At 41.1% G+C, this 18,409-nt stretch overlaps 1 protein-coding gene across 1 annotated transcript in view; it reads left to right on the top strand.

The window, feature by feature from the left end:
* LOC108924245 (collagen alpha-1(XVIII) chain-like) overlaps positions 1 to 15,795 on the top strand; it is a 33,033-nt gene extending 17,238 nt beyond the window's left edge. The window contains exons 5-42 of the mRNA XM_018735479.2: positions 1,036 to 1,120; positions 2,242 to 2,298; positions 2,635 to 2,777; positions 3,162 to 3,188; positions 4,157 to 4,372; positions 5,023 to 5,049; positions 5,154 to 5,216; positions 5,345 to 5,428; positions 5,626 to 5,676; positions 6,097 to 6,213; positions 6,348 to 6,410; positions 6,544 to 6,588; positions 7,542 to 7,673; positions 7,873 to 7,950; positions 8,045 to 8,071; positions 8,192 to 8,290; positions 8,611 to 8,646; positions 8,757 to 8,846; positions 8,953 to 8,985; positions 9,115 to 9,150; positions 9,291 to 9,350; positions 9,464 to 9,541; positions 9,631 to 9,666; positions 9,877 to 9,930; positions 10,102 to 10,173; positions 10,266 to 10,331; positions 10,752 to 10,782; positions 11,238 to 11,291; positions 11,416 to 11,450; positions 11,540 to 11,671; positions 11,756 to 11,924; positions 12,468 to 12,532; positions 12,764 to 12,892; positions 13,002 to 13,034; positions 13,393 to 13,785; positions 13,881 to 14,078; positions 14,215 to 14,330; positions 15,167 to 15,795. Of these exons, the coding sequence (XP_018590995.2) occupies positions 1,036 to 1,120; positions 2,242 to 2,298; positions 2,635 to 2,777; positions 3,162 to 3,188; positions 4,157 to 4,372; positions 5,023 to 5,049; positions 5,154 to 5,216; positions 5,345 to 5,428; positions 5,626 to 5,676; positions 6,097 to 6,213; positions 6,348 to 6,410; positions 6,544 to 6,588; positions 7,542 to 7,673; positions 7,873 to 7,950; positions 8,045 to 8,071; positions 8,192 to 8,290; positions 8,611 to 8,646; positions 8,757 to 8,846; positions 8,953 to 8,985; positions 9,115 to 9,150; positions 9,291 to 9,350; positions 9,464 to 9,541; positions 9,631 to 9,666; positions 9,877 to 9,930; positions 10,102 to 10,173; positions 10,266 to 10,331; positions 10,752 to 10,782; positions 11,238 to 11,291; positions 11,416 to 11,450; positions 11,540 to 11,671; positions 11,756 to 11,924; positions 12,468 to 12,532; positions 12,764 to 12,892; positions 13,002 to 13,034; positions 13,393 to 13,785; positions 13,881 to 14,078; positions 14,215 to 14,330; positions 15,167 to 15,380 (3,444 nt within the window). The 3' untranslated portion in view covers positions 15,381 to 15,795. The remainder of the gene's footprint in view (positions 1 to 1,035; positions 1,121 to 2,241; positions 2,299 to 2,634; positions 2,778 to 3,161; positions 3,189 to 4,156; positions 4,373 to 5,022; positions 5,050 to 5,153; positions 5,217 to 5,344; positions 5,429 to 5,625; positions 5,677 to 6,096; positions 6,214 to 6,347; positions 6,411 to 6,543; positions 6,589 to 7,541; positions 7,674 to 7,872; positions 7,951 to 8,044; positions 8,072 to 8,191; positions 8,291 to 8,610; positions 8,647 to 8,756; positions 8,847 to 8,952; positions 8,986 to 9,114; positions 9,151 to 9,290; positions 9,351 to 9,463; positions 9,542 to 9,630; positions 9,667 to 9,876; positions 9,931 to 10,101; positions 10,174 to 10,265; positions 10,332 to 10,751; positions 10,783 to 11,237; positions 11,292 to 11,415; positions 11,451 to 11,539; positions 11,672 to 11,755; positions 11,925 to 12,467; positions 12,533 to 12,763; positions 12,893 to 13,001; positions 13,035 to 13,392; positions 13,786 to 13,880; positions 14,079 to 14,214; positions 14,331 to 15,166) is intronic.
* The last annotated feature ends 2,614 nt before the right edge of the window (positions 15,796 to 18,409 follow it).

The following is an 18,409-nucleotide window of genomic DNA, read 5'->3' on the forward strand; positions in this document are numbered from 1 at the left end:
ACTTTTTCTGTCCTCAAGTGGTTTTATTCTTAAGACAATATTTGGACTAAATGTTCGAGACAGCTTGCAGACATCCCGGCACAGCTGAGTGTTTAGAGAGAGGTTTTTACTTTAGTTTTGTGAGCCGTTCAAGGACTTAATGTAAAAATGAACTTGAGGGCTATGGCACAGTGGAATAAACATACTACAAAATCGCTGTTTTACCTTCTCATTTCTGCAAAGTCCTGCTTCAAGTCATGGTTTTCACCTGAGGAACAGTGAAAGTTGCAGTATCCGAGTACGGTGGGCAGCTCCGGGAAACCGTTTTCCGTTCAAATACGGGAACTCTTGCATTTCATGTGTCCAACTGTGATGGTGACAGTGACATCGCTTTAGCTCTAGCGAGCAGGTCTGCAGGTTTCGTTGAGATCTTTAAAGCCATGTTCAGTACATGAGTTTGTGTATGTCTGTGCCTATGTGTGTGTGTGTGTGTGTGTGTTTCATCCACATTCCTCCCACGGCGAGGAGACACACGAATGCATTAGAGATTGCGAAGACATGCTTCACACCATTACTGGGGAGCCCAGCGATGCCTCTGCAGAGTGCACACACTTCATCTCATACAGTACTCTGCACACACAGGATTTTTTTAGTACCGTTTTTGACATGTTTTACTAAATTTGCGTATGAGATATTTCCATCAAGGTGTTTCTCCATTCGGTAACATCAAAAGGTCCATATGGAGAATTGTATAGCCTACAACCCTGGCCCTGCTCTTCTTAACTGTGACAAATACCTGCTGTCAACAAAAAATTTTTCGTAAAAGTCTCAGTGGGTGGTAGAAGTACATAGTAAATTACCATGCAAATAAAAGAGCGAAACAAGTTGTGTAATCTTTTAGATCATGAGACCTCAAGATATTTGGAACTATGCGTATCATATTCTTCCTCCCTATAGTGTGTGTTTTACATTTGTGGTTAAAGGCTCTGGACTGATGGTTTTTCTCCCAGCTGCACAATTGGGAACTCTGGGCCTCCTGTCTGTGTGTCTCTACAGGCAAAGCCTCCATCGCTACGTCCCATTCAGCAGCCTCCCGTGACCTCCAAGCCTTTCTCCACTGTGGCAGCAGAGCGACCGGCAGGTTAGTGCGTTGAGTACATTGAGCGCGTTGAGTGGGTTTAGGGTGTTGAGCGGGTTCAGTGCATCGGGTTTGTTGAGTTTGTGAGGTCCCATGCAATCAAATATTGCAATGGGAGTTTATCATTTACTTATTTTTTTAAATTTTAACATGACACTGAAGGGCACATGAAATATTGAAACATTGAAATTATATCAATTTTTTTATACATTATACCTGTATATGTGTGTGTGTCTTAAATGTGTGTATATACCTATAAATGTAATTTGTATATGTTATTGTTGCTTGTGAGACAGCTCTATAACTCAGCAATATATACACATGGCTATAGCTCAGCTATATATGCTCATATAATATATAATTTATGTATCATTTGTATATATGGTTATTGCTGTTTGCTACAGGGCTGTTTGAAACAGCTCTATAGCTTAGCAACATATATGTATATCTAATATCCAATTATAAATAAATGAGTATGTATTATTACTTGAGAGACAGCTCCCTCTGTTGGACAGAAGTAGTATTTCCATGTCACAGTTTACAACAATTATTATATTTATATTTACATTTATTCATTTAGCAGAGGCTTTTCTCCAAAGCTACGTACATCTCAGAGAAATACAATTTGTGCATAACATTACGAGAAAGAGACATAGTTGCAGACTATTTGTTTCTTAAGTAAACCCAGTTTGTTACTTTCCATCAAATGCACCAATGTTCATCGCTCTAGTAGGTGCATAAAACTCAGGATAGACAAATCCTGATCAGCTTCCTACAATTTTTTTTTTTTTTTTGTGAAGGCACACAAACATTTTAATTTAATTTTATTAACATATTATTGTATTATGAAATACATTAATATATTAACATACTATATATTAATATTAACATATTATTATATTACATGCTGCATTAATCAGATGTGTTATTGTGTTATCAGTGGCCTTTTGTCATTTACTGTTTGCACTGAGATCAAGCACTGTAAAATTTCGCAGTGCAATGAAATGTATCTGCTTTTACTCAGAACTGTTTATGTGCACAGACATTATGAAAAATTACCCATGTAGATAAAAAATATTGACTATGTTTAGCAGAGATTAGAGTTCTAGTTTCCTTTGCTTTAGTTGAAGAAACTCGCTTGGAGTCTGTGGAGTCCAGGCCCGGAGCGCAAGGTCCGCAAGGTTGGTCTCCAGGGGACACGACGGGGTTTGTGGCTGTAGGTGTTGCTTTCTGAGCCCCCCATCCGAGTGTTGCAGTAGGTGACCTGTGTGGGACAGCTGACCACGGGATGAGCCTGTGCAGGATGAAGGTGAGGGGCAAGGGTAGCCGGGTTATGTGGGTGCGTTTGGGTGTCAGTACCCTGTGACCGGGAGCCACCCCAGCCCACTAAGAAAGCCCTGGAAACATTTCTCAGCACAAGCTGGAGTGGAATGAAGTGCGGAAGGGTTATGATGTCAGCTAAGGTGAATGATCATTGTGGGGCAGTATGGAAACCTCTACTTTGCTCTCTTTTCCAGGGCCCACTGTCTCCAAAGGAGAGAAGGGGGACCAAGGGGAGAAGGGCACTAAAGGGGACAGGGGTCCTGCAGGAGCAAAGGGAGATTCAGGGCCGAACGTGGGCGCCGGCCTTGGGTTGCAAGGTGTACCCCACGGAGAAAAGGTAAGAAGTTTGTTTGCCACCTGTATGCAAGGACATACCTACGACATGTACGGCACGTGCCGTCCTCCACATGGACCTCTACTCAACTTATTGTGCAAGGAAATCACTTTGGTTGTAAATTAAACCTGCATTTCAGTTAGAAGTAGCACACCTATGGTGCATGCATTTATGATTTATTGATGATGATTAAGAATAATGATGCTTTGCAGACAGGTGGAGCTGTTTTTAACGAGAGCTATACAGTGTGGAAAGTGATATTAGAGAATGTTGAGGAATTTCCCGAAAATTTTTCTTTTGTCTCTGCGTAGGAAAACCAGTTATGTGTGACAAAGTTCTTAGAGAATGAAGAATGACGTGGATTATAACTTGTAGCATGTTTTTCAGGGTGACCCTGGAGAGAAAGGAATGAAGGTACATATTATTATTAATCAACAGTTGACACAATATGCTGAATTACTGTAATTTTTAATATTTTATACATTCCAGTCATTGATTTAAAATAGTGAAAATGGTTAAATGGTTCTCAGAAACATTTTTAAGATGCTTTTTGTTGTAGCTTAATGTTTAAAATAGTTTTAACTTTTCACTTTACGTGTGACTGGTCATCTTCATTAATTCTGACAGTGTTATGGTTAATTTTTAAAAATCCAAAAATTTTTTTTTAGCATTTTATAAGATGTCTGTAGTGAAGAAAAAAGCAAGAACGTTACAGATTGAATTATGTAAATAAACATCTTATTATTTCTTTGCAGGTACTTGGTCATAGACTCATGTCGTCAATAATGAAAAATCTTTGTGAACACCAAATTTTCTCAAAATCTCTCTTTGATACCTGCTAAAAATAGAAAAATTTCATTAATGGGCATCCCCAGAGATAGACTCTGCCTGCTTACAGAATGACTGTGATTTAAATTTGAATCGTGCTATTTGCTTATTTAAACTGGAAATCTATCTGGAATGTAAAAAAAAAAATAAAAATGGTGAGGGAGCAAAAAATATGAGATTATCTCTTTGTTGGCTGCAGTCTTCTGCTGTCTCACAATAATCTGTCTGCTACCTTTGAATTGCTTGCTGGGAGGGTGGTTAAGAGCTGTCCTCTTCCTCCACTTGGTCCTTACTGTACTGCTCCAAAATGACATGATGTGACATACAGTATGAATAAGATGGTGCATCGAGAGGGATGCGAACTGGAGGAACACACCTCTGCTGCCGTCTCTATACCGACAGGCTGTCCAGCCTCATTTCTAAAACCGGGGACGACTAAACTGGGCTAAAATCACGACACAAAGTGATCTCAGAATTTTTTTATGTACCAAATTAGCTGTAGCATCCAGCTAGGGGCGCTATTCTTAGAACGCTGCTGTTGCTCTCATCCACAGGGAAATGCTGGTTTTGGATATCCTGGTGCCAAAGGTGACCGTGGGCCACCCGGGCCACCCGGGCTCCCGGGTCCACCTGGGCCCCCGGGTTCTGGAACTGAGGTTTTGAAGCGTGGGGACGGCTCGGTGGTGCAGCAGGTGACGGGACCAAGGGGACCACCGGGTCCTGCTGGGCCACCCGGCCCTCTTGGACCCCCGGGAGCCGATGGAGAACCGGTAAGTGACAAATTTGTCTCATAGGATCTTCATCTTGGCCATCATCGTATTCATCGTTTACATTGCACATCTACCTATTGAGATGCATTTCTCAGCTGAAATGGTCCATTTGTTGTTTACTTGATATAGAAAAAAAAAATATATAAATAGCATGGAATATTAAAGGTTATTTTATGCCTAAAATACTATACAATGTGGCGCAACACAGTATAACTTATTCTTATATAGAGCTCGAGCCTGAAGACCGAATCAGAGCACTTTCACAATCTTACACAATAAGCAAATGACAAACTGCAAACAAATAACTGACCAAAACCACAACATATATATGTTAGATTTAAAAAAGAATACATCTGTAAATAAATACGTGAAACACAGTCAGCATCGATTTACCGATATACTTTAAGGGGACAGAGTGATGACTAAATGTTGATGGAGAATCCCTCCATCTGTTGAGCAGTATTGATTTCTTAAAAGATGTCTCACGAGTTTTTGTGACTCTGTTTCACGTTGCTTAAAAGAATGGGGTCACGTGTCATGAAAATCCAGTGAATTTACTGTGATTCTTGTGAAAATGCAGCATCGTGTTAGAGCTGAAAGTACGAGATCATATAAACAGTATGTTCTGTGGTCCGCGTTCTCGTTCGTAGGGTGATCCTGGTGAAGATGGCACTGCAGTAAGTCGATTACCTCGCTTTTACTCATGGCAGCCTGTAAAATAGCAATGTTTTACATCTTGCGGGGGTCTTCGCTGTTACACATTTCTCTGTTCTATCAACAGGGTCCTGTTGGACCCCCGGGTTTTCCAGGCACCTCAGGAGAACCTGGAGCCAAAGGCGAGAAGGTAAGGATTGATGTAGAAGCATCATCACGATCAAGGCGTTCTTCACAGAGCCGTGTGTTTCCTGCAATTTCAACGTGTCATGGCATTCTTCGCCCATGGGGCTTTTCGTTTGTGTCCTTCACTTTTAGGGTGACCCTGGAGAGGGACAACCTGGCCCCAGGGGACCACCAGGGCCCCCTGGCCCCCCAGGCTCATTCCGATCAGACAAGCAGGTGAATCTACATCCAGAGTTTCTCCCGAAGGCCATCAACGTCATGTTTAGTAGAGCTTTGTGTCCGATTACGTGTATTTTTAAGACGTACGGATACTTTGAATGATGTGTTCATGCATGATGCCATCCACACTTGTTACGATGTCATCCACACATATTGCTAGTAAGTGTCTCACTGTCCCTATTCTTCATTTTAAGACCTTTGTGGACATGGAGGGATCCGGTTTACTAGATTTGGAAAGTTTACGGGTAGGTTTGAATACATTTCATTCGGGTCATTATCTGTTTCCAGTATAAGAGCACACACACTTTTCGAGCCTGCTTGTTATAGTCAATTTTACATGACTTCTTACACACGTGGGTGTATGATTTCAGTGGTAAATTAGACTTCCCAGATTTCACATTTTCTATACATTTTTTTACTCCTTTTGGAATAAATGAACTCCAACAGATTGTGAATTTCATGTATCAGAAAAAGAAACTTCATATCCATTTATTACCATTCATATGAAGTCAAGCAGAGCTCTGAATACATTTTGACTAACATTTTTTAAATTTGCACTCAGTGCGTTGAACTCATGGACCAAACAGCAGTACAGAACACAAGTCGGTCTCATCATTTGAATCAGCCAGATAAAATGCGGAATGTTGTTCTGTCGCTTATGATAGGGTTTGCCAGGTCCTCCTGGACCACCTGGGCCTCCAGGTCCCCCAGGGTCAGTCAGCACTGCAGGGTCGTCTGGAGCAACCGGACCTCCGGGAAAGGATGGGGCCCCTGGCAAACAGGTAGGGGCTCGTGGGATTGCAGGCGATGCTCAAACACAGTTCTGCCGCTGTAATATGGACCTCTCGTTACTACAGTTAGACTGTGAACATTACAGTATAATTTCGCACTGCTCTTATATTTCTGTATTGTTTAGGGACCCCCTGGCCCATCAGGTAAAGATGGGCTTCCAGGCCTACCTGGAACAAAAGGAGAAAAAGTAAGGAACCACAAAGCATTTCATAGCAAAAACGCCCCTTAAATTCCAAGGCTCCTTGCTTAAAGAATCTTGTTATCTCGGGAGCATTAATCATTCCTGGTGCCCTGAGGTTAAAATCTGTTCTCTCTTGCAGGGTGATCCAGGTGAGCTGGGTCTTCCTGGACCACTGGGGGAGAAGGTGAGAGGTGGAGCCCACACACTCCCGTCCTCTATGTCGCCGCTTCTCAGCCTTGAGCCTTTTGTCCTTGTTTCATAAATCAAGTCAACAATTAGATCCTGGGTGGTGAATCTTCAAAGATAAAAGTGCATTTATGTTAATATACAGATGAAGACAAAATCAACCAAGTTTTGCTTTTTAGTTTGTGCTCCTACAGCAACGTTAGAGAACTGCTGGCTCATGGGCTCATGCTCGACGTGGTCCCAGAAGCAGTGGCAGATTTCACCAAAGCTGTACCTTTTCTTAAGTGTTTGCTACCAAAGAGCAGCAGTTGAACAGCGTTGCTGAAAACGGAATGAAGTGTTGTGTCGGCCATGAACAGAGCTCGTTCTTCCCCACGAGTTTTCAGGATTCCTCTTTGTGTTCTTCTCATCTCAGCAAGGCTCCTACTTCCTTGCACCCACCTATCTCTTAGACTTGCTGTCTCACTATACCTCCTCTTCTTCGGGATCAGCTGGGTTGCAGGTACCAGGTGACCTGCATGATAAAACAGTTGCTGTGTTTAGCATTAAGGCTTGAAAGCGATGCACGAATGGAAAGCAATAACACACTTCAGCTGTTAGTGGAAAATAACTAGCAACTGTCTTTAAACTGTTTTCTAACATATTATTGCATTACAAATTTCTATTTTTTTTTTTTTTTTTGCATTTCCTGGCATGGGCACATGTTCCTTAATTATTTATCGGAAAATCGATGTGATCGCTTAGAGGATGTATCAAGAAGTTGGAGTTTGAATGTGAAACTCTGTCATTTTGTTTTACCAGGTCTACCCCTGAGTTGTGTCTCCAGAAGACTGTGTCTTAATCATCTCAGTTTGGTGTTGAGCTGTGTTTCCTCATCCGGAGGAGAGTGTGGTATTTTTTTGTTTTCGAAGTTGAAGCTCTTGTTTGTTCCTTCTGTCTGATGTTTCCTAGGGCTCTCAGGGTGCACCTGGGGTATCAGGTCGTCCAGGAGAAACTGGGCTTGCTGGACTTCCTGGACCAATGGGGCCTGTTGGGCCACCTGGGCCACCAGGACCACCAGGACCAGGCTACCGTGTTGGCTTTGTGAGTAACACCAACTATCAGGTTTAGGGTTAGGGTTTTCTTCAATCAACCATGGATCAACCTTTCTGTGAACTATATACTTTTCCACATTGTTGGTGCATTTTGGAGAGCAAAACAAAATGGTTCTTTTCATATTAGTCATACTAGATCACATACTAGGATTTTCTTTGACTTACTGACCAGAATCTTGTGTTTAAAGGATGATATGGACATGGAAGGTTCTGGAGTGGGAATGTTCACAGGGCTTACTGGAGTGAGAGGACCGGAAGGAATCCAGGTAGCTCTCTGTAATCCCTTCATGTCTTGCTGAAGGCCATGCAAATTTATTTCCGTCAAGGTGACACATCGTTTCACTTTGTTTTTCACTTAAGGGTCCTCCTGGAATTCCAGGCCTGCCAGTGAGTATAGATCTGGTGGTTTTAGATGCAAAGTGTGAAAAAATTAGGAATGCTAGCAGTAAAAATGTCCTGCAAGGCTGGTTGGGCAAGTAAAAGTTAATATGTTGTGTCACTTCATAGGGCAATCCGGGGTTGCCTGGGCTGCCTGGTGAGAAGGGAAGTGAAGGGCCCCAGGGACAGGATGGCAAACCAGGACTGAAGGGCTTCCCAGGACCTCAGGTGAGGCTTAAACTCTCTCTCTTTCACTCTGTCTTTGTCTGTTTGAACATCTACTACAGAGGAGGAAGTTTTTCTTTCACTTGTAATGACATCATACAGCCATATTAATGAGTTTTACATTCGCTACTTTAATATTTATGTAAAGGGCGAGATTATGAGTTGTCAACTAGTTTTTCATTCGTAGGTAAGTGTTGAATAAATAGCAATGGGGGAGTTTGTCCACTGCTGATTAAGAGTCTATGTCATTCTGCCTGTACCACATGGTATTATGATCTCAGGGATGAATGGCTGTATTTTGTTCTCAACCTTTTCATTCATAGGGACCAAAGGGTGATAGAGGAGACAAAGGTGACAGAGTAAGTTTTTCCATACATATTTCATATTTTTAATTTATTTATTAGATCTGAATGACAGGTATAACAATAAGGGGTATTTTATAGAGTATGTGCTTGTGTGTCTTTTTTAGGGGGAACCTGGTCGAGATGGAGCGTCAATTCCTGGACCTCCAGGGCCTCCTGGCCCCCCAGGTCAGGTCATCTTCAAGTCCTCAGACTCTGTAAGTCTGCAAACGTAGTTCTTTGTACCACCTTCATTTTACTTATTCTTCATCTTGCTCATCATTCATTCACATATGATTTCTTTTTGTTTTCTTTTCAATTAAGTTGGATGGAATCATTGGAAGACAAGGACTTCAGGTTAGACCCTTAACATCTAATCCATGACCGTGACTATTTTACGTCTAATCTAAACACTCCAATAAACATTAAATTAAGCACATTTCCATGAGGTGATCTTTTCACTCTTGATTCTGTATACCTTGTCAGGGTGGAGCTGGTATTCCTGGACAACCAGGTTTCCCTGTAAGTGTTATCATCCTCGAGACAATATACATTCCCAAAGATGTGTCTGTAATTTATAAATTTGAACGCATGATTTCAGGTCTCTAAGGCACTCAATGTCAGGTTTCTCAGTTTTATTGCATATATATTTTTTGTAAAAGGGCCCAGCTGGACCAAAGGGTGAACGAGGGGATCCAGGTCATCCAGGCTATGGAGTTAAGGTCTGAAGAATTTAGTCTAAATGTCCCTTTTGTGGTTTTACACATTTAGCTTTTAAAATTAAAGTTCTGTGAAGCACTTTTAGTTTTTCTTGCTTTCTGTATCCCTTACTAAGGGCGAGAAAGGAGAACCAGGGCTGATCATTGGACCTGATGGCAGTCCCTTCTTTCAGGGAAGTCTGAAGGGAGAGAAGGTAAGAATGTCACACAACTGAGTCTTTCCTCTTGTTTAAGTTTGATGTGTGGTTTCATCTGGACTTTTTTGTGACCCAAAATTTCACAGGGAGACAGGGGACCCCCTGGGCTAGTTGGACCATCTGTGAGTAATGATTTAAAATCTGTTTCCATAAAGTGGCGCTAAATCACGGGAGCAATTAGACTGAAGTCCTTTTTGTGACTGTCCCCAAACCAGTCCTGTTAAAAATAGATCTGTTTCAGCGGTCTATAAATGAAAAGACAGCCACTACAAATAATATGCAACTTGAGTTTGGTTGGTATAACTAATTTACCGCTCATTGCATTTTTCCAGGGTCAGTATGGTCCTCCTGGAGTTAAGGGTGAAATTGGAATGCCAGGCCGACCAGTAAGTGCCTCAGTGTTACACAGATAGAAAATCACATCAGTGCAGCGACTGGCCCGTGTTTTATACATATGTTGTACTCTGCTTTGGAGAAAAGGGTCTGTTAAATAAAAAACTGTACTGTTAGTCTAAATGTACGCTTATGCTGTCTGTTTCATTTCTCGTTAATTTCAGGGTCGCCCTGGTGTGAACGGGTACAAAGGAGGAAAAGGGGAGCCAGGATCTGGATCAGGATATGGCTATCCTGTAAGAGCAAAATTTGGAACTGATTGTGCAGAAATCTCAGTTGAACATATGTGGATGCAGTGGTGTGAATAAATCTGTTTTATGCCTCTCAGGGTCCTCCTGGACCACCGGGACCACCGGGACCTCCTGGATCCCCAGTAGCATTGGACAGGTTTTTAGTGAGTAGACAAAACACTTCCCATTAAGAGTTTAATTAAGAAAGTTTCATAAGAGTAGGTTTCATATAGACATGTCAGAACCACCGTAATCATTAAATTACTTTTGCATGAAGTTTCTTCTCAGACAAAGCACTGGTTCTTAAATCTCCTCTACACTTCTAGCCATTTCATGTATTTGTTCAATTTTTCCACCCAATTTTTCCTGATTCAAGCTGTTGAAGTTACCATGAAGCCCTTAGTTTTGCTTACTGCCACTTGGAACACAACATGTAGAATATTTAGGGGTTCCAAGGAGAGGGAACGGAACTGAGAAACTTTGTTCAAGATCAGCATATTCAGAATAAATCCATTATTTACTAATGTTTTATTTACTTACCTTTTTTCCTTCTAATTTATGCGTTTGTTATTTTTTCATTTCAGCGGTATGATGATGTCTCAAGACTTTATCCAGGTCGGTCGAAATCTGCCAAATGTGGCTTAATAAATATTGGAAATTTAAATTATTTTTAGCTTTTTATTGTACATTAATTACAGGTATCATTTAGATATGTAAAATTTAAACAATTATAATGCACTAAATAAAAGTTCAGTTTGCTGAAAATGTTTTAAGCTTCCAAACCGCTTTTAAGGAAGTTCATGCATAGGCTTTGTCTTGGATTTTAAAGGCAAAATGAAAAACACCCTTCACCTGTGTAAATCATGCAACATGTTCAGTTATTTTGAACTTATCTAGTATTTACAGTTAATAAAATATTGCCATAGATTGTCAGTGTCCTCTAATCAGTTCTAACTACAACTTTCATGCATCAACAACTGATAAATAATAACTAGTAGAAGTGAGAGTATTAATTCATAGTTGGAGTCAGCGTTCTGCTGTTTCATTTACATTGTTTTGCTTTTTTCCAGCTACGAAGGGTGAGAAAGGTGATCGTGGAGCTCCTGGCATTCCTGGGACACCTGGTAAAACTGCACAAAATATCCACGTATTTTCAATAATTTCAGTTACTTTTTAAGCCCCATCATTATTATAGTCATTGCTGCATTATAAAATGTCAAAATAATGACTACATTGTTTTCAATGTAGGTGTTGCTTCAAATTTTGACTTCTACACACTAAAGGTAGGGTTTTAGACATTTCCTGTGTTTCCGTGAGTGACATTTGTCTGAATGCGATGCAAAACAGATCAGTGAGATGTTTATTTGCACAGAATGAGCTGAAGGGAGAGCGGGGAGAAACTGGTACCAAAGGGGAGAAAGGAGAGCCAGGTGGGGGGTACTATGACCCCCGCTATGGAGGAGCACAGGGTCCGCCTGGACCTCCAGGAATCCCAGGGCTACCGGTAAGAAATGCTGGCTACAGATTGAAATAAGATCCTTCATGCAAACGCTTTCCTTGTCTTCACTGTCACCTGTTGTATCTGCAGGGTCCGAAAGGAGATTCTATCAGAGGTCCCCCTGGTCCCCAGGGGCCACCAGGATCCACAGGGATTGGTTATGATGGTCGACCGGGAAGCCCTGGCCCTCCGGGCCCTCCGGGCCCCCCTGGTCCTCCAGGCTCACCCTCATTGCCTGGGGCATACAGACCTACACACAGTGAGTACATAGAGGAGTGGTAGACAGCTCTGCGGCAGCAGGTGGCATAGTGGTTAGAACAGCTGTCCTGCATTGAAGGACACAGGTTTGAATCCCCATTCCTGCTATAGTGCCCTTGAGCAAGGTACTTATCCTGAATTGTACCAGTAAAAATTACGTGGCTGTATAAATCATTAAAAATGGGGGGAGGAGCATGAGCTAAACTTAACAAAATAATACACACACACACATTTTCAGAACCGCTTGTCCCATACGGGGTCACGGGGAACCAGAGCCTAACCCGGCAACTCAGGGCGTAAGGCTGGAGGGGGAGGGGACACAACCAGGACAGGACGCCAGTCCGCCGCAAGGCACCCCAAGCGGGACTCGAACCCCAGACCCACCAGAGAGCAGGACCTGGTCCAACCCACCGCGCCCCCTGTTAACAAAATAATATTTAACTAAATTTCAACATTTTTTAATGAACAGTAAATCTAAACTTTTTTGTTAAGGCTAATACTTTGAGACTGGTTGAAAGATGATGAATTAATTGTCCTGTTTTAGCAATCAATATCCCTGGTCCCCCTGGTCCTCCTGGTCCTCCTGGAATTCCTGGACTGTCTTCTGGGGTAAAGTGGCACCGTCTGCTGTGTTTAGTAGGAAATAGTGTGCGCCGTGATCTATTGAATGAGAACTGATATGCAGAAATTAAATTTATCCGATTGATTGATTCCTCTTCTGAAGCTTAAAAAATAATTTTGCATTTTTGCATTTTTGTCACGGCTTTACTGGCTTTACAGTTGACTTGTGCAGTCATGTAAAACATTTCATAAATGAATTATATTTTGGTGGACTTACAGGTCACTGTTTTGAGATCATATGACACCATGATTTCCACGGCAAGACGACAGGCTGAGGGCACACTCATTTTCATTGAAGACAACGGGGACCTCTACATTCGAGTTCGGGAAGGATTCCGTCAAGTGACGGTACTGTTCTCTACTGAAAGCATGGCATTGTAATGATGCACAATAATATTTGTATGCACACATGATCTTGATTTTTTCTTTTTTTTTTTTTTTTTTAAATTTTTTCCAGCTTGGAGAGTACAAACCGTACGCCAGAGATCTGGTAAGTCAAATATAAATGAAAAATATTTACATTTACAGTATTCATTTAGCAGACGCTTTTCTCCAAAGCGACGTACATCTCAGCAAAAATACAATTTGTGCATTACATTAAGAGAAGTAGACATGGCTGCAGACATGTCATTCTTAAGTAAACCTAATTACCTAAAAAACCAAAGAACCTATTAACTCTGAGTATGAATGTGTATTCTTCAAATACATGCTGACTTAACCCTCTCCAGGCAGATGTTGCAAATTGGCATCAGCTGGTACAGATTTTTTTCTAATGCTGGTATTAATTTAGCCCTGAAAGGGTTAAATAGATATATCTGGTATCACTGCTGCTGTGTTTCAATCTACAGGACAATGAAGTGGCAGCAGTCAAGCCACCTCCAGTCGTGCATTACTCACAGGACCACTCTGCCAACAGTGGGGCGGAGCACTTGTCACACATTGGTACCGCCACCCGGCCTATAGAGCCTCCACCTCGCCACCCTGTTGAAGTCTCAAGAACGGAGCCAGAGCAACGCAACCCTGTTCAGCCTGATAGCAGATACCCCCCAAAAACAGATCCCAGATACACCTCCCCGCCTGACCATAGATATCCCTCCTATCCTGACTCCAGATACCCCCCACAACCAGACAACAGGTACAGTCCTGTACAAACAGACAATAGGTACCACAACACTCCCTACCGCAGACCTAGTGTTCCGGAACCCCAGCCAGCTGGCCATGTGCACACATTTGGACCAGGGGTAAATATTTTGTGTAGAGTCATTTTTACTGTAATTTTTAACAGTTAAAGTCTGTTTTTATATGTCATTTGGATTTTTCTTTACCTTATCGCCAGCTGCACCTGATTGCCTTAAATGCGCCACAAGTGGGAAACATGCGTGGCATCCGGGGAGCAGACTTCCTGTGCTTCCAACAGGCCCGAGCAGTTGGACTGAGCGGTACCTTCCGTGCATTCCTGTCTTCCAAGCTGCAGGATATCTACAGTATTGTCCGCAAGTCTGACAGAGACAGTCTGCCCATCTTAAATCTCAAGGTAATGCCAGGATCCCATTTCTGACACCAATATTAATAACATTTGTATATAATTAATTTTCAAGACAAACGCATGAATCGGCTCTTCAGATATCACTTTATTGAGATCCTTGTTGTGGTTGCTTCCCATTCTTCAGGACCAGGTGTTGTTCAGCAGCTGGGAGTCTCTCTTCAGAGACTCAGAGGGGAGGATGAAGGAGAATGTACCCATCTACTCCTTTGATGGGAGGGATGTCCTCAGGGATAGTGCATGGTTAGTAAATGTACCCTTACCTCTGCATACCAGTGTAATATGCTCCCACTCAGAAGATAAATCATGGCCTGAATTAGTTTCAGAGGGGAAAATTAAAATACAGGATTCACACAAGTTCTTTAGATAAGAGATGCATGAAAGAGACACGTGATGTTTCACGTTTTTGTGTGTTCGTTTTTATCACAAAGGGAGTTTCATGGCTCTGATTTAAGATTCAGAAATGACATGAATGCTGTTCATATATAACATCTGTAAACAATTTTTTAAGTTTATGTTCACATTTGTTCACGTTGACTTTCAAAAAGATGCTACACAGTCTCTTTAAGTGCAGTTCTAAGACTTGTAATGTCCTACATATATAAATTGATCTCGTAGTGTATGTGAAGGTTATATTGGCCCATAGGTTATTTATTTATTTTTCCCTTGATCCACATGGGTGATATGTGTGTGTATATATATATATATGATATTAAACATCTGTATGCAGCATTTCATAATGTATTTGTAACATTAGTACTGTAGACACATAATCACATTCATGAAAAACTCCTGGATGTTTTTATTGTTTATATCTTAGGGTTTATGAGGAATGTGTACTCTGTTTATACTTTATAATTTAGGACACTTTTTTAGCTTCAGTTGTATGGTTCGTAATATTTTACATTTATTTATTCAGCAGACGCTTTTCTCAAAAGCGTTATTTTCCTTTCCTCGAAATTTTATTTTACTGTAACAGAGAGGTTGTATCTGTCTTTATATAAAGCTGTCAGGTGTGGTAATAATAATAATAATAATAATAATAATAATAATCATCGTCCTCACATGTCGTTTTGAAGGCCTGAAAAGATGGTGTGGCATGGCTCAAGTACCAGGGGTCACCGTCAGACCGACAACTACTGTGAGACTTGGCGGATGGGAGACCAGGCCGTGACAGGCCTGGCGTCCTCTCTGCAGACCGGGCAGCTCCTGCAGCAGACCACCAGCAGCTGCTCCAGATCTTACATCGTGCTGTGCATCGAGAACAGCTACATTGCACCGTCCAAAAAGTAAAGCCAGCTTCTTCTTCATCAGAGGAGACCGATTCCTGATGGCCCTCTCCTCACCACCTCCCCGCCCCCGTCCCTTTCCCTCCAGAACAACACACATACTCTGTTTCACCTTGGTCTGGAGACCCTGTTTGACAAAGAAGATGCCCACTGTTGATGTGCCTCAGTTATGCCAAAGAGATGAGTCTGACAAGACACACACTCTCTCCTGGGGGCACTGGCACATATTGCCTTAGGGGTCGAACCACAGAAACTAAAGTCTAACCTTGCCTTGCCGCAGTTTTCAATCGTATCCATTTGAAACGTTGTATAATAAGTGTTGGAGTTGTTTTTTGTTAATGATGCTACTCTTTAATGTAATTGTTAAAGATATAATTGGTATATTTAACCAGTCTTAGCTACATTTCTGTTGTGTAACACTTTTATTTTTGTTCCAGTTCTTTTTTTTTTTTGAGGATTTGTGGTTGTTGAGCAAAGCGAAAGAATATTGTAGGACAAAAGAAAAGATAGGTATTTATTTTGAAATTAAAATGTGACAAAACAACAAACTATTTAGAAAAAAAAAATGGAGGCACTTTTTCCTCAGAGTCTTTGTAAAATTGTCCTCGGTGGTAGTGTTGGACAAAGAACAGTATTTTGGGAAATGTATTAGAGAAAGCAGATTTTGAAACATAACATGCTTCCACAAAGTTTTTTTTCCTTTTCTTTCCAAATCGGAATTCTGTTAAAAAAAAACATCAGCAAAACATTTCACAAAGGAACATTGTTATAACTGTATATACAGGACCACTGACATGTAAAAATGTGATATTATGATTTTTTTTCATTTTAAATTTCATATTGAATGTGCATTTGTCCTTTTTTGTGCTTACCATTCCCCACAGTGGTAAATACCCACAGGACGTAGAACGTACCATTTGATTCTGGAGTTTCTCATCTTATTCCCACACAATAGACACGTTGCACGGAGTTTGGTAACAGAAGTGTAGGATAGTTGCGTGTGCTGCAGCACATCGAGAACATTTTGCCCACTTGGTTTCTAAAGGTTAAGCTTCATTTGGTGCTACGTTTAAAGGAACCATTGCCATTAAGTTGTGTTTGGACAGCCAGAGGCATACCAATGCAGACAAGACATTTTGTGGCGTCTCCTCATTACATGCGCTTGTCTGGGATCGACTGCTGTAATGCTACTGATGCATCCAGGCAGGACTAGTACCAACCTGCGGATTTCCATGCGTTTTGTAACCAGTATGTGCTGTATTTCTCTGAGGCACTGAATAAATTAATTTTGTCTTTAAAGACACTTTACATAGCACTGTTTTTTCACATTATTCCTTTGTTCATGGCAAAATACAATGTTAGATAAACCACTCCACAATAATTTACCCAATTATAGAGCAGGGTGTTCTTACTGGAGCAATTTAGGGGAGACACCTTGCTCGAGGGTACTAAAGCAAGAATGGATTTGTACCAGAGAGCTTTGTAGTGCCAGGCAGCAGCTGCAACCACCATGCTCCCTGCGGCTCTTTTGTTTACCATACGCCCTAAAAGTTGCGTAAATTACATGTGCCTTTGCATCAGTTAAAATATTTTTACCTATATTAGCTTTTCTTACCAGTGAGAACAAGCATGAGCAAAACACGTTTCCATGAAAATACACTTTTATCCATTTTTACAAGTTTTCACCAGCAAAACATATATTTAAGAAAATATAAGAATAAGAACCAGTAAAAGATATGTATTGCACAAAATATTTTTATTTGTAAATCAAACATTAATTGAGCTAAAAAAATATCAAATTTTCTAAAAGGAACAATTCACAGCAGTGAGATATTTCATAATCAGCTTCTAAGATGTCATATTTGGGCTGAAAAATTATTTTAAAAAAGTAGTTTTTTTTCCCCATCTGATACCATACAGTGCAGAGCTCCTGAAAAGGAAGACATAGCAGCAATAAAGCTGCCTTCTGGTGTGTTGAAATACCACTATAATGTCTTCATAAAATATGTTACTTCCAATAACAGTTTAATACACATTCAATAGCTTCTAAAATGAAGTCTTGAACCATTTTTGTAAATACTTCAGGCTTTCTCAAGGTAACTTATCTGTGATTTGAACCTTTTAAAAATGTATTCAGTTGATTTCAAATGAATTCATTGGCTCTTACTGTCATCAAAATCTATGTGACTGCTGACACAATAAGCCTTTTATAATGTGTATGTATGAAAAATTATCTAAATACTTCAGCAACATTTATCTGGCAAAACTGGACTACAGATTACCCATTCAATTTATTAGTCAGGTACTGTACGAAAGTACTGTGCAAAAGTTTTAAGCACTTGGTTGGGGAATAAAGCTGTAAAGTGAAAACGCCTCCAAAAATAAAGCTCTTAGTAAACTTCCTACAAAGCTTAGTAACCATCCATCATCAACAACCACTTGTCCCAAGTGGGGTTGCGGCGGGTTTGGCTGGGTCCCGCTCTCTGGTGGGTCTGGGGTTTGAGTCCCGCTTGGGGTGCCATGCAATGGACTGGCACCCCGTCCTGGGTGTGCCCCCACCCCCAACCCTGTCCCCTGTGTTGCCGGGTTAGGCTCCGGCTTGCTACGACCCCGCTTGGGACAAGCGGCTTCAGACTGTGTGTGTGCATGTGTACTTTCTTTCTTTAATGGCATACAAAACCCTTACTGTAATACTGTAACTTTTTGCAAAAGGAATGCCTGGAAATCTAAAATATGCTCTTTCCCATTGACACTACTGCACAAGACATTAAATAACAGTCTAAAACAAATACTTTTGTGAAACATCTAAGTGCCTAAGACTTTTGCACAGTACTGTATATGGTCAAATGCACACATTTTTTCCCAGTGTCATAGAGTGGAATAGTGTAAAAAATTCCTATTAGCCAGTTTTCATATGAAACTAACATTAGGCGACAGGTCAGTTACACAACAGGTAAATTGACAGCAACCTACCTACCTTCCTAGTTTTACTTTATTGTTTTATTTATCTTCGGACTCTTCCATCAGCAAGCT

Source organism: Scleropages formosus, chromosome 21 (genome assembly GCF_900964775.1).
Source record: "Scleropages formosus chromosome 21, fSclFor1.1, whole genome shotgun sequence".
In the NCBI taxonomy this organism is placed as follows: Eukaryota; Metazoa; Chordata; class Actinopteri; order Osteoglossiformes; family Osteoglossidae; genus Scleropages; species Scleropages formosus.